Here is a 26,688-nt window from a genome sequence, read left to right on the forward strand (position 1 = left end):
AAGTTCTAAAATTAGCAGGATGTTGTTTTTTTCTTTTGGAAGATTTATAATTACTGGCCACTGTTAGGGGTTTTTGCAAGATTCTGCCACATGTGAGCATTCAGAAAAATTCAGGAGCACCTTATTTTTAATAATGTCTCTATCACAAGTTGTTATTGAAATTGTAGGATTATGTCTATATAGTTGCATAACATTTAAGTTGTTACATGCTGATGGATTTCCTTGTGAGTGTAATCTTACACTTCTAATAGATTCTGCCTGTAACAAATACAGTAAATGAAAAGGCTAAATTATGCCATTCCTATTTTCAAATATAAACTTCTCTGTCAAGAGGAAATTAATATAATGCAAATATATTTGGGATTATTCCATGGTTGAATCAGCAAAAGACTGCATAAGCATCTGCAGAAGCAGTTTTGTGAGTAGAAAGATTGAATAGCTGTCCATAGGTGCTGTTATAGTGGAATCCCTTTGCTCAATATTCTCCTGTCCAATGAGGTGGAATGTTTCAAAGGCACATGGTTTATGCTGCTCAAAATAACTTGGGACCTGCAAACTGACAAATGCTATTGCTCCGGTGGTGACAGGTTGTCCGGCTTCTTACAGCCATCCTCACTATAACTAAGGTTAACTCCTTTCACCTATGGACTTCTAGTTGTTTCTGTTCCTAAGGACCTGAAGAATTCCTGTGCTTCTATAACTTTAATTTTATACTTCTGGATAATTGCATTGCTGCTGAGTGCCAGAGTTGGACATCAACATCTGGAGAAATTGAAAAAGGTAATGTCTTTACTTTAGATTGTTACTGTGTTTTGATAACACTGCACAGGTGCACAGAGGGTCGATGAAAATGTATACCGCAGTGCTACTTATTGCAGATCAGAAATATGCAGGGAGCAGATCGCTTTTAAACCATCTGATTTAAATTACACTGAAGCATGTGAGTTAGAGTGAAAGAGAAACAATGTCCTGTAGGATCATAAAGAGCTTGAATAGGATTGGTGGGGTTCCTAAATTCCCTCAGCCTGTTTGCCTCTGATGGAAGAATCAACAGAAGGCAGCAATGACATGAAAATTGCATTGCTGGAATTTTACTTTTGTTTTCCCCCCTTTTACCATATAGCGAAATGATTACTTTATAATTGCTAGAATTACACCAATATACAGTAATTTGCATTTCCTTCATCAAGAAAATCGAGCCTAATTTAATATGACTCCTTGGTTAAATACTTTCTTTCTTTTTTTCAAGTAAAATGACACTGCTGGCTATATTTAGTGTTGGGAGATCTGCTCTCTGGATTAATGTACACAACAGCTGCAGAAACACTCCAGATAGAAGGGCATTGCTCTCTCCCCGGCCCCACCTCACTCAGAAAGACATTGACTGTCAGTGGCAAGTGTTTGGCCCAATAAATTGCAACATTAAGCAGTAATCAGAAGCACATCTTGAATTATATTAAATAATACATAATTTAAAAGAGAATAGAGTAGCTCTTGAGCTCATCTGCTTTGTCAGGATAGTATTATGCAGATCATGTTAAGCAAATTGATCATTATATTGGTAGATTTTTGTTCACATCATTAGGTTTAAATTTACTTAGAAGCTCTTAGGTTTGTAAACTAAATAAAAAATCAGCAAATATTAAAGGATCCAATTTCATATATTTCAACTCTACTCTTTCCCCTGGCCTTCCTAAAAGTTCATGAGTACAGGATATATTTTCTTTCCTCTTTTTTCCTCAGAGAATGCTATCAACATTGAATAAAATTAAATGTATTTGTACTGATAACTAAAAGTAATTACTTATTTAAGCTAATAAAAACTCCTTCTACAATAAGTTCAGGAGCAAGCTTTTATAGACAATAGTCTATCATAGTTAAAGACCATGACACAACATAGTTCAGACTTTTTAGGTACTATTCCTGTATATTCTTTTAAAATTTTACAACAGTTTTGTTATGGGACTGAAGGAATTATACAGACCTTCAATGTTTCCTGCCAACAGCTAGCATTAGCAGGGTAAGTACATTTTTATAAGTAATGCTATAGTGAGATTTTGGGCTTTAAAAATTACATAGAACAATAAAGAACAATTGTATAATGCAGTCAAAGATCATAAACCATTGTCTGAGTGATTACTAAATCAGTATCGCTCACTACAAATCAGTCCATTATACTAATTAATATTTCACTTGTTTTAATAACCAATGTACTGCAGGGATGGGCAAATTCATTTTGCCTAATTTCAAACTAACTCAAATCTCGTAGTTTGAAAGTCTGATAACTTCAGTGTTAATTGATTTCACATTTTGTTTAGGAGAGGCTGCAAAAAAAAAAAAAAGGAAGAAAAATGTGAAAAAATTGGGGTAAAAATGGAGCATACAACAGGCAGAGAGAAAAACAAATATAGCGGGACTGTGGGAAAAAAGAGTGAAGAAAAGTAGTCAGAAAAAAATTCTAATGAGGAAAAATACAGGTTATCTATTGTAAATAAGGCATCCACCTGTGACAGCCCAGTACTTGGCAGGAGGAAAGGCTTCCTTTTCACTAGAAAATGTTTTTATTTAAACTGAATCTCCCTTGAGAAATCATAGGTTTAAATTACAAGAGGAAAAGTTTTGTGATCTCAAGCAAGTTTGCACACCCAAAAACCAGGACTACTGACAAGAAATCTCAAATACCACTAAGTTTGTCCATCCCTGTCATACAGACTGTTAGCTGAATTCTGCTTCAGGTATACCAGTACAACCCCACTGAAGTAATGCCTTCGTGTGCATGGTATAACACAGCAGAACATAGCTCATTGTTTAAATAATGTAAAATACCACACAGTACCTCGTTGGGTATCTTAATGTGTCAGCCTAACAATGAACACATGAAATATATTAAAATTATATCTGAGCACTAACATTTAAGTTTTGGCTTCAGACATGAACTAAGGTTGTATTCAGACTGTCCTCAGTCCTATTCATAGTGCTCCCATGCATTGATCAGTCCTAATACAAGCAAGAATAATATAAAGAATTGGGGTGGATAAGACTGAGGCTAAATCAGGCTACATATTCCATAAAACATTTGGGCCCCAATCTCTGATCTTTAACTTCTGCCTGGAAAGCTTATCTATAGTTCTGGGCACGGAGGACCCATCGAGTCAAGTCTCCTTATGTTTGGATGGGAGCCAGAATAGGAGCACAAAGTTTTGTCACTCTTACTTTGCTTTATAGTTGTGGCTTTTTTGTATCTATACATAACATCCTGTTCTCCCTTTGGGTTTACCAAAGCAGTGCTGTGCAAAATCTTTGGGACAAATATTTTATTAGCCAAAGAGTGCATTTTTGGGTTGAGCAAAACTACTAAAAAATTTGTGTTGAATTCAGTGAATAGTTTCATCTGAAAAAAAATTGGTTTTAATGTAGAAGAATTCAAACCATTTTTATACAAGTTTCTAAACAAAACATTTTGATTTTTTTTACATTTTAAATATTTTTTTTACATTTTGATGTTTGTTTTGAAACTTGTTTAAACTAATTATTAAAGGGTTAAAAAATCTAAAAATGAAACTAAATGTTTTTGTTTCAGGTTGAGCAAAATGTTTCAATCAACCCGAAACTTATTTTTGTTTGTTTTTCATTTCACTGAGAAAACTGATTTTTTTTGTTTGTTTGTTTGTTTGTTTTAGGTAGACCCAAAATGAATTTTTTTATGGTATTTTGGGCTGGGCAGCAAACAGAAAAATCAGTTGTTCACACAGCTCTAGAGTGCTAAATCTCAACGTCTACAAACTGTGGGCCCAGAATCAGAGGTGATGCGTGTGGGAGGGGAGCACCCAGGGGTCATGTGACACCCCCACCCCCCTCCCTGATTTCTCGGGACGCCTCTCGCCAGGACACCCAGTAGCAAGAAGGATGTAGGTCCCCCTAGCGGCAGCACTCGCCGTGTGTCCGTGCAGCATGGGGAGAGAGGAAGCAACAGGGAGGCTGGCTGAGCTCCCCACATCTGCTACACGGGGCTGCTTCTCCTCCCTGCTGCTGGAGTCTCAGCACTTTCTGCTGCCTGCCTTGCAGACCACCCACTGATGTGAGTCGGAGATGGAGGCAGAGGCAACACATGGGATGGTCACATATCCCCGCCCCCCCAAATGTTTTAATTGTGCCCCTCCGCCCACTATCCACGGTTATGCATCATCTCTGGGCCCAGTTATACAAACTCTTTCTTATGGGGGTAATCCTTGATGTAAATGGGACGGTCCATGTGATTAAGGACTACTTGAGTCAAAAAAGCTTACAGTATCACGGTGTACAATACTGTATTTAGGGCCCATTGACGTTGGTTCCGGCCTCACATCCCAGTAGGAGAGGAAGACATCTGGTTGTGGAAAAGCAACTACGCCAGCCCTCCAAGACTGCAGCGCTAATGCTGACTTCTGATAAGTAATAGATAATTTAGAAAACATGTTCATCTTTAGCAGTTTTATATTTTAAAATTAATCCTGAATTTATTTAAATTTCAATCTGACTTCAGCTAGTATTGCTCAAAAATATTGTTTGCTTTGCAGTCCAAAGAGAGCTGCTGAGAAGGCAAAAACAACTCAAAATCAGGGTAAGAGAGGGTCTTAACTAGTCTCATTTTATTAGAGCACCACGCATCTAAACTTTGAACTAGGGATAATATCTGTTGTGCACGATAATCACAAAAGTGGTTTATTGTGACCATACTCCAATACCACGTATATAGTTCCTAATATATGGCAAGATTAAAGAAGCTTTAAAAAAGAACAATATAAAGGAAAAGGGAAATTTTCTATGTGTTTTTTTAATTTCATGAAGGTTTGAAAGTTCTACGTTGCTTCTTTCTTAGACATCCCATTGATGTTACTCTGAGATTGAGGGTCAGGTGAATAAATATTCAAGGGCAAGGCTTAAAATATATATTCATAAGAATGGCCTCTGCAGAAATATGTCAACACTCACTAATAAAAAGGTAATTGTCCTCCACAGTTCAGCAACACTCTACCTTTTTCATTAGATTTTGTTCACACAGAAGACCTGGTTCTGATCCAATCTAAGTCAATGACAAAATTGACTTCAGTAGAAGCTGTAGCAGTCCCAAAGGGAGTCAGTGTTTTCTCCATAGATCCTCAGTTTACATCAATTATAACCACAATTTTCAAAAAATCCATGAGAAACTAGATACTTACATACAACCTAGAGGCTGGAATAACAGTATGTGGAGATATTTAAATTATTTTTACTTATTTACAAAATTATGTAACAATGAGCAAACACTTGTAAGAATTTCTTAGCCTCCCAATCAAATTATGTTTGTAACTATTAGGGATTCTAAAATGTATTATAGATTAAACAAAGCTGGATGCATATTAAAATGTGAATGTTGAAAAGTAAATTATCTAGAAAAATATATCTGAAGCAATAGACAGACTTGCATTTTACCCCACTTATTATTATAGGTATTTTTCCTATCAGAGGCTGTTCCTTTCTCTGAGAACTGGGAAGCTTCCTTTATTTTTCTTTGTTTTCATGCCAGTATTTTGAAATGCAATTTCTATTATGAGGTTAACTGCAATTGGTGTGGACAGCTGGATTAAAAACGACTACCTGTATCTAAAAACTACTACCTGTATCTAAAACTACTACCTGTATCTAAAAGTGATATACCATTTTCTTGTAAGTAATTTTCCATAATACATTTTTTTTAAAAAGCCTTAGGAACACAGAACACAGCTGACTTAACTCCCCAGCTCCAGCTTAACCTTTCATGAGCGTCTCAAAGTCTGTCTAACATATCAACAGGCAGTAACCGGAAACAGAAACTAGGACAACTGTTATGTGACAATTCCCACAAGCATGTGGGAATGTGATTGTGATCTTTAGATATCTGAAAGATCACTTGTGACATCTCTGTGCTTGTTTTTTAATTGCCTATCTACCATTTTAATTATTAAAAACTAATTTGTTTAGTGTTGAAGTTTTTGTGTTTGATTAATGTTACATTTTATAAATTGGGTAGGGATGACTTATGTTAAATGAAATTAATTGGAGATGGATATAGTCTAATATCACTAATGATTTAGATTTTTAACCAGAAGCAGTAGAAATACTGGAAGAAGGCCTCAGCTCATGTGACATGAACAGAGCAACACCAATTCTCAACCTCTCAGCATCTGACCCACAAATTTCAATATGCAAGAAAAAAGGTCAAACTAGCAATTTGCTAGTTATTCTACGGGTGGAGGTTTTAAACCTCAGTTTCTTTCATATTCTATTAATGGGAGTTAGAAGTGGCAGGCAGAAATGATATATATTGACTAAATCTACTCATTTTAAAATCAGAATTGCCGAAGAAGGTGTTTGAATGCTTCACTTCCAGATTACCACTTTATTATTAGATCGCTTGTAACATCAGGCATTCAAATTTTTCCCTAGCCAAACACAGGAGCTGACTTGTGTCCAAGAATTCTCCCTATTTGCTAAGATTTCACTATCATTTATCTCAACAAGACTCAGGATTCTTTCGGTGACAAGAAGAGAATGAATTTAAGTGACTCCATACTATATAAAATGAATTGGCATGTGACAGTCTCATGGGACAAGCTTCTGTCATTTAGGAATCCCCTTGCTTTCAACATATGACATTTAGGTCAAGCCATTGCCAAAATCGACTTGTGGAAGCCAATTCGAGCACTGTGGTATATCTTACCCTAAAGGACATTTGGCTAACAACAGAACATTAGCAGAAATGTAGGCTTTTTGGAACTCAGTGTTTATCCAGTTAATTGAACCCAAATTAGCACGGTGGACAGAAGAACCATGTATAGTCAATGTTGCTAGACTCTGTCCTTGTGTCAGTGGAGAAAATCAGGTTTTATCTCCCCATTTTCCATCCTAAATATCACTAACAAGCTATTTAGAAGTAGCTCACAATTTCTCCTGTTGACTTTTAGTTTACTAAAACAGATGCTCTTTTTTCCAATCTCCACTAAAAAATTTGGCTAAGGTTTTGGTGCTTTGATTTATCTGAGAAAATCTAGTCTAGTGTGTCCTTGCTAGAGACTGTCTCTGTTGAGTAGCGCTTTACTGGGGTGGGAGGGTGTCAAGTCACAGAGTCTAAATAGAGAGATGCATAACTCTGTATAAGCTTTATTGATCACATCAGCACTGTATGGGTATCTCACACATCACTGACTAATCTACCAAACTTCTATCCCGCTATGCATTGGGTCCACTGTGAAGCATGGAATAGATTATGTGGGGCAAACTCTTCTTTGGCTGTTCCAACGTTCTGATGAGAAAAATGAAGAGGAAATCCCCAAGACATAATCAGGCCAAATCAAAATCCTGATATTTGAGCCAGAAAGGATATGTTAAAGACTGGATCCAAATCTGGATACTTTGCAGTTCAGATTCCAATTTGAAATCAGTACAGTTTTAGCTTACCCAGATGTACTTCAGATTCCTCTATCGTCCCTACCATTGCAATATAGGAACTCTCTATGTACTTCTTTATCACTTTGCTCTGTGGAGTCCTTGAAGAGTACAACTTCATTTAATAAAATAAAATAAATTGCACATCTCTCAAGGCTTATTTGTAATTTGCTTGTTCGATTTTCTCAAAGCAAGTCCTTGGTGAAACGCAGCATTTTTTCATTTGACTCTAGCTATCATATTGTTCACAATATTTCTGATTTTAGATAACCAAATGCTGTCTCAAAGTGTGATGTTTGACTAGCAGCCAACTTCTACCTTACTAAAAATAGAACAAAAGAATTATCTTCTAGGCAAGCTGAAAATAGAGTTAGATACAACAATTTGACCCTGAATGATCTCTAAAGAAAAATGTAAGCATAACTAGGATTAGATTGAGCTTTTATGTTCAGCCTAAGTATGAAGATATGCCTAGATGCACTTTCCTAGGAGGAACTCTGTGCTCCACTCCTGCTCTGATGGGTAGGAGGAAGAAAGTTAACTCATGCCCTTTCTGGGGTACTGTTTGTTTTCCCACCTCATGCCTGACCAGATTTGCTGGCTGGCACATAGCTGGGTGGAGCCTTAGTTTTGCCTATTTCCTGCCCACATGCTTACAGGGGTCAGTGTTAGGTACAGAGCCTCAGCTCTCCCCCCTGAGGTCTGAGTCATCAGGCAAGCAGCCCTAGTCTGGCCACATGAGAGGGGAGACACTTTGTACTCCCCTATGTGATTGTGTTATAGCTAGTCAAAATCTAGCCCTTAGTAATTTTAAAGGTATCAGGCTTCAGTTATACATGTTTTGTTTTTTGTTATTTTTATTAAAGATCCTTTCTGAAGAATTTGCATGACCAAAATATTATATCTGCTATTTTATATTTTCAAAGTAATGCTCCTTTTTTTGTTATTGAAAGATGCCTATTTATTGTACTCTTTTGCTAGCGTACATTCTCCAACTACTTTGCTAAGCCAAATGTTCCTCCTTATGACTGGCTTAAGTGACCTACCAGACATCAAAATTTTATTTCTTTAGGGAATTAGAGATCATTTTATTTGTGTTTCAATGTTTTTTATGAAGAATCCAAAGGAACAACACAAGCCCCAGCACAAAGATTCAGAAGAAACACACAGAAACACAACTGTTTGTTTTGTCTAGGTGCAGAAAAACCTGCATGATGATTAATGAGGACTGTGGGAATAGACATCACACTGAAATGAGAAATTTGTAATCCCAATAGATCTTTTTAAATGAAATCTTGATTAGCCATCATTAGATGATTCCATATATCTTCTCCATCCAATCAATTTATGAAGCATTTACCTTTATTTCTCTGCAGGAGATGACAGGGTTTGGTCTCATCGAGTCATTTTTCAACTTGTATCTCCTCCTGTGACCACCCATTGTGCTCATATTTGTACAGGAATGCATCCTTCCTCTTCAGGTCTTGATGGACAATGCATTTAGTTTTACAGAGAGCACAGAAATGGAGTGACATTGTGGTTAAATATAATGAATTTTTCAGGATAACAAACGTGCCCAGGCAAATCAGTGGGACAAATACTGCTGTTAGTTACACTTGTACAATTCATGTAAAATATCAAACCATTCCCATGTATAAAACCACAAAGAGACAGATTGTAACATTTAGCCTCAGCCTTAAATGGAGTGATATGAAACTGCCCCAGTCCAGAGACACTCTGTAAGGGATTGTGTCTCCGACAGCCTTAAATGGAAACAGGCAATGTGCTTTCCTCCCCATGCCCAGCCAGCTCCATGGTATGGAGTAGGGACTAGGCTATGGCTCTGCCTCTTCTTCCCCACCTGCTCTGGAATGATTTATGCCCCTGGTGAGCCCAACAGAGGGACTGAAATTGTCCATGGCCCAGGTGTGATATAGATAAATAGGAGAAGAAGTCTCCTTGTGCCCTCCCATTTACATACACATATACATGCTAAGGACAACTTGGCTGACAAGTTAGGTTATTACAATCTTGGAGGGTCTACCAGTACTTCTTGTTTGATATTATCTGCCTTTCTGATAGTCAACTCCTTAGGGCAGCGGTTGTGTCTTTATTTGTGGCTTGTACAGCATCTTGCACACTATCAGCAGATACAACATTCTACTTTAGCTCCATTATATTTCAGTAAGATTGCATGGTTGTAAACGAGAGCAGAAGCTGGCCCAGCAATTATTGTAGCATCTATACTGGCATTGACCTATGTATTAGAAAGACATTGTCCTCTAAGAGGTAATATTCCCTTCTCTGTCAAGTCATTTACAAAGCTGTGAGCATCCCAAATCACTGTTCTTTTATGTGCCAAAATTCCACTGGAACGTTGTGTCAACCAAGCACAGCGGGGCAGGAGGGTATGGTCAAGAGCTGGTACCTATCTCTCTCCCCAGGAGCCAGGTCCTTGGGAGCCAGTTCTCTCTCTCTCCAGCTGAGCTGCAGCTCCTCCAGGCAGCAGCAGCGGCTCTCCCTGCCCTCCTGGTGGGCAGGTTGATTGCAGTTACTCCTGTAACTGGACTTTTAGTGTCAGGACACTGCCAGGTCTGCTTTTGACTGGACTTTCAGGCTAGCAACCATAATGGGCCCCTTCCGAGTGTAGGCCTGGTGCAACGGCACCATTGTAAACCCAGTACTGGATGCAAGGGTTGACTTGTCCTGGTTGGCTAAGCCTGACTCTTACGAACAGAAGACAAAAAGAGAAAGATAGAGAAGAGACAGAAGCAATAAGTTTTGTGAGGAAACTGACCCACTATGGAAGCAGTAATAGTAGAACATTAGGTTCCAATTTTAGGAGTTGCTTAAGATAAAGCCATGGAAATAATGATGATGTCTGGTTCCCCTCCTTCCATCTGGTCTGTTGAGAACATCTTACAGGAGCAGGAAAAATAAAATGTAGTGGTGTCTCTGGGTCCCAGCATGGGTTGGTGATGATGAAGGCCAGGATGACAGTGATCCTTGTTAATGCGTCCTCCAGGCATAAACCAGTTGCCAAGTACTCCCCAGAAAGGGAGTGTACAAAAGGGATGGCAACCTTGTCCCATCCAAACTGGCTAATGAAAACAAGTGTCTGATGGTCCACATATGCACACTTTCTCTGATCTTGCATTTGGGCCTGTTGCTATAACAATTCTGTAATCCTGAAAATCCTTTATCAGCAGTTCTTTTAGTTCAGAAAAATTCAGTTTACACTGTTCTTTGACTTCTTTCTGTGCTTCTTTCCGCAACAACTTTACATAACGTGTATAGCTAAAATGGTCTTTCTACCACCTTTTACCCACTTTGGATAATTTAAGGCTTCAAGCCTGATGTAGTTCCAATCTACAAAATTAAGACTGGGATTCGGGCAGCACTTTGGGAAATGGGCTGCTTATTGCAGAATTATAGCTAGGAGGTGACAGGGCAGCAAGAGAAGTATAATAGCACAGTCCATCAGCAGGGCTAGCTAGACAGGGGACGTTTCAGGTCTCAAGGTATGGATGAGAAGATGATGTAAAGAGGAGGGATTTACATTTATTAGACACTAGAAGTCTGTTGGGGGAAGTCTGTATTAACTTCATTCAGAGAACATTTACTATATATATACACACACACACATCTGCTACCTAGTCCTCTGCATGGAATCTCCTTTTCTTCTAAACAACATCAAGCTGAATTTTCAAAATATAAGCACCTTAATAGGATATTCAAGTCCCACATTTGGATATTCATATTGGGCGTTATATGCATAAAACAAGAATTTATGTGCTGAAATGCTGATCTGAGCATCCAAATGTAGGATTTCGAATTCTTATTAAGGCATTTAGAATTGAAATTTGGGCTTCCCAATACCATCTTGTCATCTTTAATGGTTCACTGCATCTTGGCTCACTTGACTCAAATAGTTTTATATGGTCCAATTATAGAAATGGCATTCTTGTCAAAGTATAAAATCAATATCCACCTTTACTCAAATACATATTGTGAAGTTAATGTGCTGAACTGTGTGTCTTAATCAATGGATAAAACAATTCATAATATTCTAAGTATGTAAAGTAAGTAAAGTACAGTACATGCTGTGCCATAATTTGTTTTTTGTAATGGTTGAAGCTATAGTAAAGAACAGTATTATCAGACGCATAGATAAACATGATGTTGGGAGTCAACATGGCTATTGTAAAAGGAAATCATGCCTCATCCATCTATTAGAATTCTTTGAGGGTGCCAACAAGCATGTGGACAAGGCAGGAGCATTGGAAGCTCCCTAAAAGTGCGGAGGTGACTAACGCTTGAACTGTAGCCTGATCTGCCCCTCCCACGTGAGGCTCCATTCCACCTCTTCCCTTGTGCCCCCATCCCTGCTCCACCGAGGCCCCGCCCCCACTCTTCCTCTTCCCCTGAGACCCTGCCCTCACTGCGCCTCTTCTCCCGAGGCTCTGCACACTGCTTGCTCCTCTCCGCAGCCTTGCCCCCCATCGCTTGCCCTTAAGGCAGGAAAAAAGTTATGGAGCCATGGCCACTTCCTCCCTCCCACCCCATTCCAGCGCCCCTCAATATATTGCCAGTCAATATAGTGTACTTGGACTTTCAGAAAGCCCTTGACAAGGTCCCTCACCAAAGGTACTTAAGCAAAGTAAGCAGTCATGGGATAAGAGGGAATGTCCTCTCATGGTTCAGTAACTAGTAAAAAGATAGGAAACAAAGGGTAGGAATTAGGGCTGTCAGGCGATTAAAAAAATTAATCGCAATTAATCACGATTAATCGTGCTGTGAAGCAGTAATAGAATACTATTTATTTAAATATTTTGGATGTTTTCCACATTTTCATATATATTGATTTCAATTACAATACAGAATACAAAGTGTACAGTGCTCACTTTATATTTTTTTTATTATAAATATTTGGACTGTAAAAATAAAAGTAATAGTATTTTTCAATTCACTTAATACAAGTACTGTAGTGCAATCTCTTTATCATGAAAGTTGAACTTACAACTTATGTACAAAAAATAACTGCATTCAAAAATAAAACAACGAAAAATTTTAGAGCCTACAAATCCACTCAGTCCTACTTCTTGTTCAGCCAATCACAGACAAACAAGTTTGTTTACATTTGCAGGTGATAATGCTTCCCGCTTCTTGTTTACAATGTCACCTGAAAGTGAGAATAGGCATTCGCATGGCATTGTTGTAGCCGGTGTTGCAAAATATTTACATGCCAGATGCGCTAAAGATTCATATGTCTCTTGATGCTTCAACCACCATTCCAGAGGACATGCGTCCATTCTGATGATGGGTTCTGCTCAATGATCCAAAGCAGTGCAGACCAATGTATGTTCATTTTCATCATCTGAGTCAGATGCAACCAGCAGAAGGTTGATTTTCTTTTTCGGTGGTTTGGGTTCTGTAGTTTCCGCATCGGAGTGTTGCTCTTTTAAGACTTCTGAAAGCATGCTTCACACCCCGTCCCGATCAGATTTTGGAAGGCACTTCAGATTCTTAAATCTTGGGTCGAAAGCTGTAGTTATCTTTAGAAATCTCACATTAGGGTACCTTCTTTGTGTTTTGTCAAATCCTCAGTGAAAGTGTTCTTAAAACGAACAACATGCTGGGTCATCATCCGAGACTGATATAACATGAAATATATGGCAGGATGCAGGTAAAACACACAGCAGCAGACATACAATTCTCCCCCACGTAGTTCAGTCACAGATTTAATTAACACATTTTTTAACAAGTTTCATCAGCATAGAAGCATGTCCTCTGGAACAGTGGCCAAAGCATGAAGGGGCATATGTTTAGCATATCTGACACGTAAATACCTTGCAATGCTGGCTACAAAAGTCCCATGCGAACATCTGTTTTCACTTTCAGGTGACATTGTAAATAAGAAGTGGGAAGCATTATCTGCCATAAATGTAAACAAACTTGTTTCTCGTAGTGATTGGCTGAACAAGAAGTAGGACTGAGTGGACTTGTAGGCTCTAAAGTTTTACATTGTTTTATTTTTAATGCAGTTTTTTTTGTACATAATTCTACACTTGTAAGTTCAACTTTCATGATAAAGAGATTGCACTACAGTACTTGTATTAGGTGAATTAAAAATAGTATTTCTTTTGTCATTTTTACAGTGCAAATATTTGTAATAAAAATAATATAAAGTGAGTACTGTACACTTTGTATTCTGTGTTGTAATTTAAATCAATATATTTGAAAACTTAGAAAAAATATTTAATAAATTTCAAATGGTATTCTATTGTTTAATAGTGCGATTAAAACTGTGATTAATCGCGATTAATTTTTTTGAGTTAATCTCGTGAGTTAACTGCAATTAATAGACAGCCCTAGTAGGAATAAATTTAGAGAGTTAAATAGCGAGGTCCCCCAAGGGTCTGTATGGAGACCTGTCCTGTTCAACATATTCATAAATGATCTGTAAAAGGGGATGAACAGTGAGCTGGAAAAATGTACAGACAGTACAAAATTGCTCAAAATAGTTAATGCCAAAGCTGACTGCAGAGTTACACAGGAATCTCATTAAACTGGGCAACAAAATGGCAGATGAAATTTAGTGTTGATAAATGCAAAGTAATGCAGATTGGAAAATATAATCCCAACTATACATACTAATTAATGGGGGCTAAATTAGTTGTTACCACTCAAGAAAGAGATCTTGGAGGCATTGTGGATAGTTCCCTGATTCACTCAATGTGCAACAGCAGTCAAAAAAGTTAACAGAATCTTAGGAACTATTGCAAAGGGATAGATAATAAAACAGAAAATATCATAATTCCACTTTATAAATACACGATATGCCCACATCTTGAATACTGAGTGCAGTTCTGGTCAGCCCATCTTAAAAAAGATAGATTTGAATTGGAAAAGTACAGAGAAGAGAAACAAAAAATAATTAGGGGCATGGAACAGCTTCCATATGTGGAAAGATTAAAGAGACTGGGACTGTTCATCTTAGAAAAGAGACGACTAATTGGGGATATGATAGTGGTCTATAAAATCATGTGTGGTATGGAGAAAATGAATAGGGAAGTGTTATTTACCCCCCTCACATAACACAAGAACTAGGGGTCACCCAGTAAAATTAGTAGGCAGCAGGTTTAAAACAAGCAAAGGGACGTCCTTCTTCACACCGTGCACAGTCTGCTTGTGGAACTCATTGTCATGGGAAATTGTGAAGGCCTAAAGTATAACTGGGTTTCAAAAAGAATTAGATAAGTTCATGGAGGATAGGTCCATCAGTGGCTATTAGCCAAGATGTTAAGAGACACAACCCTATTCTCCAGGTGTCCCTAAGGCTCCAACTGCCAGAAGCTGGGACAGGATGACAGGGGATGGATCACTCAAAATTATCCTGTTCTGTTCATACCCTCTGAAGTATCTGGCACTGGGCACTGTTAGAGACGGAATACTGAGTTAGATGGACCATTGGTCTGACCTAGCATGGCTGTTCTTATGTACTTAATATATTATTTTCTATGAGTTTTCAATGAAAAATTGCCATTAGAGTGTGTTTTAACCCCAAAAATTGACTTTGTGGGATTATATACTTATTGACTCTCAGTGGTTTCAAACCAAAGTTGCTCAGTTTATAAGTACCGTAAAGCTGTTTGTTTGTTTTTTCTCCTAATTGTCAGTCCTACAAATTCAGCATCAAATCTAAAAGTCAAAGCTGGCTTGCACATAGTCAACCATAAAGGCTTTGCAACTGGAAGTTATTTAACAATTCTCTTGACCTATTACCTGGGAATAGAATAGTTCTGCAAGTCTAAACAGGAGTAAAAAGTAATAAAAACTGATTTTAGTTCACAAAGTCAGCAGATCTGACTCTGAATTACACAAGAACAGGTCTATTTAATAAAAAGAGCCCATTTTTAAAAGAAAATTTTTAGAATAGAAGTACAATTTAAAAACTTCGTGTTCTGCTTTTCAGACACATATAATTCTGTGCTGGTAACTAATTTACTATTGATGAGGTGTGGTCCTATTTGTCCTTTTTGTTGACAGCATGCAAGACAACAGTTTAGAATCTTCCACTTCAATATCTCAACTTCTGAGAGAGAGTTATTTAGCTGAAACCAGACATCAAGGGAACAGTGAAAGAAGTAGATCAGAAGCATCTCCACACACTTTCCATTATGGCAGTACTTCTGGGGCTTCTGAGGAAGTAGATGGCCAAGATGACCTTCCAGATCTCTCTGCCTTTTTGAGCCAAGAAGAATTAGATGAAAGTGTAAATCTGGCAAGACAAGCAATTGATCAAGATCCACTTGAAAAACAGGATGAGCAACAGACACATGTACATTATAGCTCTGATCAAGTGAAAAACTGTGGAAAAACAGTTTCAAACAAACAAGTGGCCCAGTCCACAGTTTTGCCAACTTCAGACAACGGTCTCCACTCAAACTTTTGCCTGGATCATGTCACAGAAACAAAAGGTTCCAAAGAGAGCACTCAGGATCTAAAGAAACAACAGTTTGGTTCTGAAGCAGAATCCAAAAAGGAATTCCTAAACAAGGCAGCAGATTTTATTGAGGAGCTTTCTTCACTTTTCAAAGCACATAAATCTAAAAGAATAAGACCTAAAACGTGCAAAAACTACAGGAGCAAACTTGAATCTAAAAATAAGGCTGCTCAAGAAGGTAGCCCTAGTTTCCCAAAGCTGTCAGAAAAGAGAGAACGACCTTCTATTCCAGTACCTCAAGACTTGGATAATAAAGCAGAGCATATACTTGAAAAAACAAATGATCAACAGGAGGAAAACTTGGAAGCTATAAATCAATTAGAAAGTACAGACTTAACAACAGAGGCAGCACCCACATCTTTATATTTTGAGGAGCCTATCGGACAGCCACCACGCTTTACACAAAAACTGAAAAGCAGAGAAGTTCCTGAAGGAACCAAAGTGCAGTTGGACTGCATTGTGGTAGGAATTCCAGCACCTGAAGTCAGGTAAACATATTCAACTTTTGCTATTTTGCATTTCTGTAATGGCAGGTGGATGTGTTACACCTCTAAGATGGTTTTGTGTATATGTTTTAAAAGTTTGTAGCAGAAATTCTTTGATCTTGGTTATTAACATTAATTAGGAAAAACAATTGCTTTCTTTAAATCATCCAGAGGGTTGTTGCTGTTTAAACTTAAGACATTTAGGGGGCATGCTTTTTCTCTGAATTGTAGAGGAGATACCTGTTAAGAGCTACACTTCTGTAATTAGAAAATGTGTTATCTCCTTTCTGAGAAAGATTTGTTCTTTTTATGGGAACTGAGTGATTAATCAAAGTGAACCAGGTGAAAATAGCTATGTGCCTGATTCTTGTTGCTATAGTTTGAATGCATTTGGGTTGAGTAAGTACAGGATTGTATGACCAAGAGATTTTCACTAATAAATGCATAAATATAAATGATAAGAGATTAAAAATCCCCTCTTCTGTTATTACACTCGGAGCCAGGAACTCCTTAATTCTAATACAGGGTCTGACAAGGATTCCCTCTGTAGCCTTGGGAAAGTCACGTAACCTTAGAGTCTTCAACTGTGAAATGCTTTAACTAATCACTGTTTGTTACCCACGTGGTTGAACAGCTAAACCGCGTGGTATAGTTTCTGCCTACATCTCAGGGGAATGTCAAGGATTAATTAGGTAATGTTTGTAAAGACCTTTGGTGATGAAAGGCACTATAAAAATGCTAAACATTATATGCCAGGGACACAGATTGGGAAATGGTTTATTAAAATTCTCACTTTTACCTTCAAATTCTCAGATTTTATTGGTGTTTCTCAACCTAAACTTGTTTAAAGATAGCCCATAGACTAAATGTTCTCAGTCACCTGGGTGCAACCCCAGTGACTGCAATGAGGATGCATCAGTGACTGAAAGGAGAATTCAACCTATCCTCTAACGAAAAGTCATGCTATTTACTTTTATTTCCCAATTAATATTGACAGTATCTTAAATAGCCCAATAGCTCAGACAGTCATCTACAATTTTCTTCATAATTTAGAAGTCCCTTTTAAAATATATTGCAGGGTCTTTCTTGCATCTTCAGAGTCGCCATTCCCAACTAGGTTTATCATTTCTCTCACAAGAATAACAGGCTTCAGCATCAAGTGAAAGACATACCAAGATTTTTGTAGTAAAAAATCTTTGTCTTCCACTCTCCCAGCTTTTTTCCCCAATAATTGCTACTTCTCAGAAAGAAGCAGTCACGGTAGCACATTCCTGTAATAAGGACAAAGGAATGAGCATCTACAAACAAATCCTTTGGTTTTGGCCACGTTTCAGCTATGAGAAATCCTTCCAAGAAGACAAGAAGTCCCGCAATGTATGGGGCTCCACTCTTATCTGACACTGCCAGATCATTTTTATTCTTGGTGAGCCTAGCTTCTGAACCCCCAACCAGGTCACAACCCATGGTGCCACAAAGAATTTCTTGCTAAGTTTCTCAATGGCAATAATGTGCCCTTCCTCCACAGGAACTGACTGTTATTAACAGAGGAGGTAGGGGTATATTATTTCTAGGCTGAAATCATAGGGAAGCATCTTAATGGGTAGATATGTGCATTCCAGTATGTTTTCTGCCCAAACTCACTGCTCTGATTAACAGTTTCCTCTGAACCTTTCTTTGTACTCCTCTTGTTCAGCCTCCATCATCACAAATGCCAAATTGAATTCAGCTCTTTGTTTGGTAGAAGAGAAAGAGGATGAAAGAAGATAGTAGTGTAAGGGAGTTGCTTTTCCTGAAGAGACTACAGGGGAAACATTGCCAAGTCCTAGATACAAATTCCCTACTTTGAAGAAATCTCTAACTTCTCAGATTCCAAAGACTCCGGGGCTGACTTGTCCAGGCACTTTGCCTTCAAGGATCTTTCCTATAATATATTTTAAAAAATTCCACAAGACCCACACTGACTCACACTGGGAGCCAGACAAGTGGGTCCTATGAGATGTAACTTTGTGAGAACGAGTGAGAGCATTATGTGGTATTTTGTGCTGCTTGATTGCATCGGTCTATATTATACATTTCCATATACAATGATCCTGACTCACTCATAGTGATTAGTTCCAGGAAAAATAAAATCCGAAAATAATTTACTTGTGGACCAACTTCCAATGAGCTATGGGGACTTGAGCATACAATTCACTAAAAATATTGGGTATCTTTGGCCTGGTGTATAGAGCTGTCAATGACAGTAAAAAAGGTATCTTGTTGCCTGTAGATGCTGAAATGTGTTGACCATGGATTAGAAAAAGTATTGGAGATCAGCTTACTTTGAGGGTAGCACTTTTTAAGAAGGTGTGTGGTTGGTTAATGTAATGGCTGTGAAGTTATGCAAGGAGGAGACAGCTATATTCTAATAGCCAAGAAAGATAGAGACAAAAAAGTCAGCAGCCTCTGGAAAGCAGGAATTTATCAGCAGTTCATGAAGCAGAGCTTAATGCGGGATTCATGGAATGCTTGTCCCTTCCCCTAACCTTGCAGAAGCCCCTCTCTGAATGCTCAATTGCTTTAATAGTCTGTGGCTAGAGAAGGGCAATGGCTTCTCTCCAAATCATAATTCACTCCCCTTCCCCCCCACCACTCCTAGGCCTGTAGCACATTCTGGCACAAGTTAATACGAGAGTGGGTCAGTAGTAACTCGCATTGGTCCTCCCACTGACCAGTGGAAGGTAGCCTGAGGAATGAGGGCATGGATTGTCATGTTGGATGTGACAGCATGGCTTCTGATGGAGTATTTGAGAGGCAGAAAGGTAATTTGTTTCTATGGTACAACCTGGGTCTTAAAAATATACCCCTACAAAGACTATTTCAAAAACTGTGTAGAAGAGATGGTTCAAACTACAACCTCTAGTCTGAGGTTTGGATACAAGCTATTGCCTGGAACCTGTAATTCCTGAATCCAAATACCAAATTTGAATGAATTTGAATTGAAGGAAGTTTTGATTTGGACTTTGAAACTCCAGGTTTAGAAGTGCTTAGTTCCATCATGTTGGTTTGATCTATTAGAGTTATTCTGACCTCATTTACACTGGTGTAAATCTGAATAACTCCACTGATGTCAAAAAAGAATGATTGTCAACACAAAATGTTGTTTCAACAGGTTCCTTTTTTGATTCATAAACCTGTGTTAAGATAGTATTAAGAAAGAATAGAAACTAACTTTATCACTTGACATTCGGTTCACATTGCTGGTATCAGCCATCTTGACAGAATGTACTGGCCTTCTGCACACAAAGTGGTGGAATAGATGACCTAGAGAAGAATGCCTAAAAGGAACACAGTATCATGGGTTGTCTGCAGCTACAATTTTGATTTATGTTTTTGCTGGGCTTCAAAGCAAATGATAGTGATCTTCTTTTTCCAAGAATATGCATGTGGGCATTTGAGAGTGCATTTACTTTTTGTAGCCACTATCTGAGGTAAATGTCAATTAACTTTTAGCAGATATTGGGATTGCAATGTCGGTTTTGTTATTACTGATTTACTTTTCACATGTTAGCCTGTCATTACTGCTGCTGAACAAGCACTTTTCTAAACAAGTAACTTAAATCCAAAATGTTATCATGATTTCAGTGCTTCTAAATCAACGAGTTTCAGTACTGCAGAGAGATGGGTGCAAAGAATTTCCATCAGAGACAGATGGATTAATAGGAATAACTGCTACCAAATGGTCAATAGTAGCAAGAAATCAGACAGAGTCTAGTTCTTTTGACTCAATGGCTAGATGGAAGAAGTCTGAGGTTTGAGATAAAATATCCTGATTATCATATTAGAGGCTGGAGTCTTGAACTGAACCTCTCATCCCTGGGACTGCCTGAATGATTTGAGCGGTGGGGACTGGAAGTTTCCTAAGGGATCTGATTGGAAATAGTAATGTAGGGAGGGGACACTGCTTACTCTATGACCACTAGACCTGACTGAACTATTCATTATGCATATGATTCAATGTTAATTTAGCCACTTATTTGCCTAGTGAATTATTCATACAGTGATGATTTTCTTTAAATATATTTCTCATTTGTAAATGTTTGCTGAATAATTAGAGAAATAACTTTCAGACTATAAGAGACAAGATGAGTGAAACAGACAAGCTTTCAGACCTGAAGAAGAGCTCTGTGTCTCTTGTCTCTCTCACCAACAGAAGTCCATCCAAAAAGAGATATTACCTCACTCACCTTATCTCTCTAATATCCTGGGACCAACACAGCAATAACACTCCAAACTTTCAGACTGAGTTGTTCATAAACTGTTCACTTTGACTATTCATTGTTTCCATTGTGTGATGGAACAGCTAAGATACATGATATAATTTCTGCTTTGATTGGCTGACGAAAACTCTTTTTAAAGGATGAATAATGAATAGTAAATAACATACTTCAGTATGAATTTTCAGACAAATAATCATTTGTGCTAAAATTTGCCAAACTTTAAGATTCACAGATATTTTCACAAATGCCCAGCAGTTGTCTGAACACCTGTTCATAATAAATAATACAACTCCACGAATCGTAGCAAACCAAACTTGGCATTTTTGTTTGCAAAAGTGTCCATTAATTTTTAGAAAACTATTTGACCAGCTCTGGTGAGAACACTTAAAACATGTTATTATAGCAACAATGAGGTATCAGGGAGACAACTTTTACCCCAGAAAATGTATACAAATAAAATATGAGTTATTTGATGGCAACAGAATTCATTTGTAAATTTCCTTCTAAACCCAAACACAAAATTCCCTTATTTAGCTCAGCTTTTATATCTCCAGAACCATCTGAGACATCAATAAAAATCATTCTTTTAAAATTACATTTATACAGCAGTATTCAGTATCCACTTGTTGTGTCTACTAAATTATGGCAAGAACATACAAGAGCACATTAATAGAATCCCCATCCAGTAGCTGGGCACATTATTTGTGAATCCCATACATTAGTGCAGAGGCTTGCGTCAATAAGCAGCAGCTGTACCAGGTGAAACAAAAGGGAATCTACCCCTGGTTAAGACTGTATAAGTTGTGCTAACTTTGGACTTGTCTGCACGGTGTCTGCATAGTGTGGCAAGTGAGGGTGTGAATCTGCAGCATATGAGCTTGCTGCACGCTATCTCACTACATGGACCCTCTTACAGCACATTAAAAGTTCTGTAGTGTTCTCTGAAATACTGCTATTTGAAATGGGAATATGGCAAAGAGCATTACAGAACTCCCAGTGTGCTGTAGTAAGGGCCATACAACCAGTTAGTATGGAACAAGGTCGTGCACTGTAGATTCACATCCTGGCTTGCTGTACGCTAACTCATTGTGTAGACAGGCTCCTTGTCTCAGGTGTGAGTCGCTTTTGAACATATCTCTCTTATTTTTTAATTGTATTGACATACTGCCATGTATTTGTACCTGATTTGACAGTGCCACACTGTATGTGGTTAATTCCATGTGCAGTGACTTGTTCATGTGTTTCTGGTTATAAGTTTCAGTTACTACATGTGGAAATAGAGTGCAATGTGATGAAAACCTAGGCTTTACTGCAGTGTCATTTCTCCTTTCCATTTTCAAGTTTTACACTTGTATAACATGAAACTGTTTCAGAATAGCAGCCGTGTTAGTCTGTATTCGCAAAAAGAAAAGGAGTACTTGTGGCACCTTAGAACTAACAAATTTATTTGAGCATAAGCTTTCATGAGCTACAGCTCACTGTTTGTTTACTTCAAGGAAAAGGGTTAATAATCCAGTTACTCCCTGTAAATGATCAAGTTTCTTTACACTCTGTTTGTTCAGCACTTGACTTACTGTTTGTAAAAGTGGCATTGTAAGAATATTTTGTACTTGTTATAACAAAGGACTTAACTGATATTTTTAACATAAGAACATAAGAATGGCCATATTAGGTCAGACCAGTATCCTGTCTACCGACAGCGGCCAACACCAGGTGCCCCAGAGGGAGCGAACCTAACAGGCAATGATCAAGTGATCTCTCTCCTGCCATCCACCTCCACCCTCTGACAAACAGAGGCCAGGGACACCATTCCTTATCCATCCTGACTAATAGCCATTAATGGACTTGACCTCCATGAATTTATCCAGCTCTCTTTCAAATCCTGTTATAGTCCTAGCCTTCACAACCTCCTCAGGCAAGGAATTCCACAGGTTGACTGTGCGCTGTGTGAAGAAGAACTTCCTTTTATTTGTTTTAAACCTGCTGCCCATTAATTTCATTTGATGGCCCCCAGTTCTTATATTATGGGAACAAGTAATTAAGGTTTCCTTATTCACTTTCTCCACACCACTCATGATTTTATATACCTCTATCATATCCCCGCTTAGTCTCCTCTTTTCCAAGCTGAAAATCCTAACCTCTTTAATCTCTCCTCATATGGGACCCGTTCCAAACCCCTAATCATTTTAGTTGCCCTTCTCTGAACCTTTTCTAATGCCAGTATATCTTTTTTGAGATGAGGAGACCACATCTGTACGCAGTATTCAAGATGTGGGCATACCATGGATTTGTATAAGTTGTATATAGATACACTTATACATATAAATATATATATATGTATTTATAGATACATACGTTATATATAGATACACTTACATAGATAAGTTGTGTATAGATACATTTTTGTATCTATATTTTAATGTTGCATTTATAATATTGTAATTTTTCTTTCTAAATGAGAACTCTTACACTTAGTGGATGTAACATAGAGACTTGCAAAATTAAATTAAATAATTTACTGTATTTTAATGTTAATTATGTAACTGTAATTACTAAAAATTACAAACTACAGAACTGGCCAAACCAATCCCACTCAGTGTCTTCTGCAGGAGTTCTCTCTGAAACTTGGACAACAGCCATCCAGGGACAGGAAAGCCATTTTTAAGGTGTAACACAGTGCCCCTTTGTGGATCATCATCAATAAGGAATGAACCCAGGACCTCAGGTTATAAAAGTATGAGCCTCTACTGCCTGAGCTAAAAGATCCTGCTCTGTCAACCAACGCTGCAGCAGACCTATCAACCTATATCTGTAGCCCAGCAACCACCATTAGAGGGGGACCAAGCACCACATTGAATGGGTGGAGGTCAGATGATGTTACAGAGATAAGAAGTTTAGATACTAGGTGAAATACAAAAAGAGCAGAAGTCCATGATTGGAATTTGGATATGTCTGACATTCATAAGTCAAATTGAAAAATAAAACACTATGGAACAAATTCAATGGTAATGTAAATAGTAGTGTAAATCATGTTGGGTGGAACTGGGCCAGAAAACGGGTGTAAATGGTAAAGTAGTGTAATCTACCAATTGGGCAAGTATTTGTGGGTAATCAGTGAGGGACAGAAAGATGGGTGGCACAAGAAGCTGATTTAAAATAGTGGTAAGTGAGCCTCTGAAGATTTGATTGTTTTGATTTGGATACTTATCCGGATCCATCCAAACCTTTGAGGCAACCAGGGCTTAATGTAAAGATGGTTGTGTGTAAAATGTAGTGTAAATAAGCCCACAGGTGGCAAATGAGGCAATGCCAAATGCCTCAGGAAGATTTAAGAAATTAAGCACATCACTAGGTGAAGTTGGTTAAGCTTATCTACAAAGACATTTCAATGTATCCAAACTTTATCCCTTTTATTTTATATCAGTTTTATGCAATGCCATAAAAAAAGGAAAAATCAAAGAATGACAGCACAAAATCTGGTTATACTGACCCCAAAACTGAGTTCACAGCTAGAGAGAAACACTTAGCTTATTATTATTTAACATTTATGTTGAGGTAGCACCTAGAGGCCACCCAAGATGCAGCTTCATTGTACAAGGCATTGCATGAACACATAGAAAACGACTGCCTTGCTCCAAAGCATGTATAGTTTAAAAAGTTAATTTGAACTACAATTTAACCCCTGCCCCCAAAAAACTCTGAAACAGTGAGTCACATTTACTTTAGCTACAGGTCAGATATACAATAGGTATTTGGGGTGAGGACCGTTAAATTCTTTTCATGGAGCTAAAGGTTGTGAGGACTTCTCTCCATGCTTCCTTCTGCATCTCTCTTTTTTTTTTTAATTACTAAAGTAGTAGGTATAACATACATCCTTCGTATTGGTGGCAGATGGCCCCTCCTTATCCGCTCAGGCTAAGACGGGTCTAAATTTTTTCCAAACTGTTTGGCTCATCTCTGCTAAGTTAATTTTACTTATGAATCACATTGCATGATTTGGCACACACAACCATTCTGTAAGTGTCATGAGGATTTGAAGTGCTATAAACAGGCTGCATGTCATGAAATTTCTATGACAGCACTCTTTAACATACACACAGATAGCTAAAAAAGGTTCATTTGAGCACTGCTTTGTTTAAGAAAATAGATCTGTGATTGATTAATTTGTAGTTAAATTTAAAAGTCATATAATCTCCATTAATTTGAAAAATATTTCTGAGTTTAATAAAAACTCATTTATTGGTTTTTATTTCTTTAAGCCATGGGGCCAAACTTGTTTTTGATATAACTCCATTCAAGTCAGTGGAGTTATGCCAGAGATGAATTTGGCCATAAGTGTTTGATGCTGGTTGGGCTTCATGTGAATCTGACTTGTGTAGTGGAACTATCACCACAATTTGTGGCAGGAATAAAATGTCAGTGACAGAGAGTATTGATACTTTAGTCACGCCACGTATCTCAGTGTCAGTACTCCTTTTATAACTAACATTTCATTGCTGCCATGGACAGTATTTCAATGGTAAGAATAAAATGTTCATTAATAAGGATTATATCACAATCTGACATTTTATATGATGGATGAAAAATCCTACTAAAACATTTCCTAAAATGTTATTTTACAATTTGTGGTAGTGAGGAGAGGATTATTGGTGTAAAAACATATGTTTTATTTATAAAAATTACAAGGGCATATTGTACTCTTGATCTTTTTGGGTTTTGTTTCTGTAATCTCAAAATAATTAGTGTACGAACTTTAAGTAAGATGGAAGTAGTGATTAAAAATATACTACTTGGGAAAACTGAGCCTATGTCTGAAGCATAAGTTGAAGTTTACTTTACTAACTTATGCTCCTCATTTTGAAGGGATGAGAGAAATAGTAACTGCAGAGGAAAGAACAGCAGTAACTGAGTTATACATTGTCATCTGTAGTGCTCTGTAACAGAAGACATGCAAGTTAATAGGAAGAAATGGTTTACATGAAAATACACTTGACAAACAATGGAATGAAGAATAAATTCCAACCTACCCCAATAGAATTTTATTCAAAAAGTTGATCAGAAGGAGCACATATAGCCTTTCCATTTTAGTGTTTCTTGCTTTGTCTGTGCTTTGTCATACACAAACACACACACACACAGCAAAGAACCATATAATCTTACTGTAGCCAGTAGAATAGCTATAGTACTAGGCTGCCCAATCAGTCCTTTAAAAGAGAGGCTTCTTTTGAAGCTTCTTTATTTTCAGTCCCCTGCCTTTGTCTTTTTATACTAATTTTGAAGATTTGTCTCTTTGGCCATTTTGGAAATTTTCTATAGTCCATTTGGCTTTTTAAGGAATGCGTAACTGTCTCTGCTCCTTTTATAATAACGATTGCAGATAATGGTATTTTGTAAACTTCTGACTGAGCTCCTCACTACTGAATTTGGCTTCCAATAACAGAGTTTTTAAGAAGTGTTTTGAAACATATTTAACAAGGTCCATGAAGCTTAGAGGCAGCATCAGTGGTTGCTATGAAATACAGTATATTGGATCACAGCTCTGTCCTGGTCAAATTGCTGACTGAAAAAACATGCCAGGGCATCTAATTTTGCCCACCCAAGAAAATGAGCAAAGCAGGACTGGAAGGGATACAGGAATGTGATCCAAGTCTTCCCTAGATGATGACCAACTAAGAGATCAGGGTTGTGAGCATAAAATGTTGCCATTTTCTCAATGGCAAAATTTCACAAAAACAACGTGAATATATTTCACATAAGCAAATCTGTATTTCATCTGTGAAAAATTTAGGAAGTGAAAATTGAGTATATGTCAAAGTTCTCTCTATTCTCAGTCTGTTGTAACAAAATTATGTTACAGGGCTCTTTTCTTTATATATGCTTACATATTTGTCAGTTGTAATTGGTGGTTTTAAATTTGTAAGTACTTATTCATTAAATCAGTTTATAGTGCTTGTTACAGTAGAGGCTAGTAATTTGTGAAAGTGGATAGGTAAAA

General features: G+C 37.7%; 1 protein-coding gene across 1 annotated transcript in view; it reads left to right on the plus strand.

Moving 5' to 3' along the window:
* The first annotated feature begins 220 nt into the window (after positions 1–220).
* MYPN (myopalladin) overlaps positions 221–26,688 on the plus strand; it is a 106,576-nt gene continuing 80,108 nt past the window's right edge. The window contains exons 1-2 of the mRNA XM_037905846.2: positions 221–780; positions 15,493–16,437. Coding sequence (XP_037761774.1) covers positions 15,494–16,437 — 944 coding nt within the window. The 5' untranslated portion in view covers positions 221–780; position 15,493. The remainder of the gene's footprint in view (positions 781–15,492; positions 16,438–26,688) is intronic.

Source organism: Chelonia mydas, chromosome 7 (assembly GCF_015237465.2).
Source record: "Chelonia mydas isolate rCheMyd1 chromosome 7, rCheMyd1.pri.v2, whole genome shotgun sequence".
Lineage (NCBI taxonomy): Eukaryota > Metazoa > Chordata > Testudines > Cheloniidae > Chelonia > Chelonia mydas.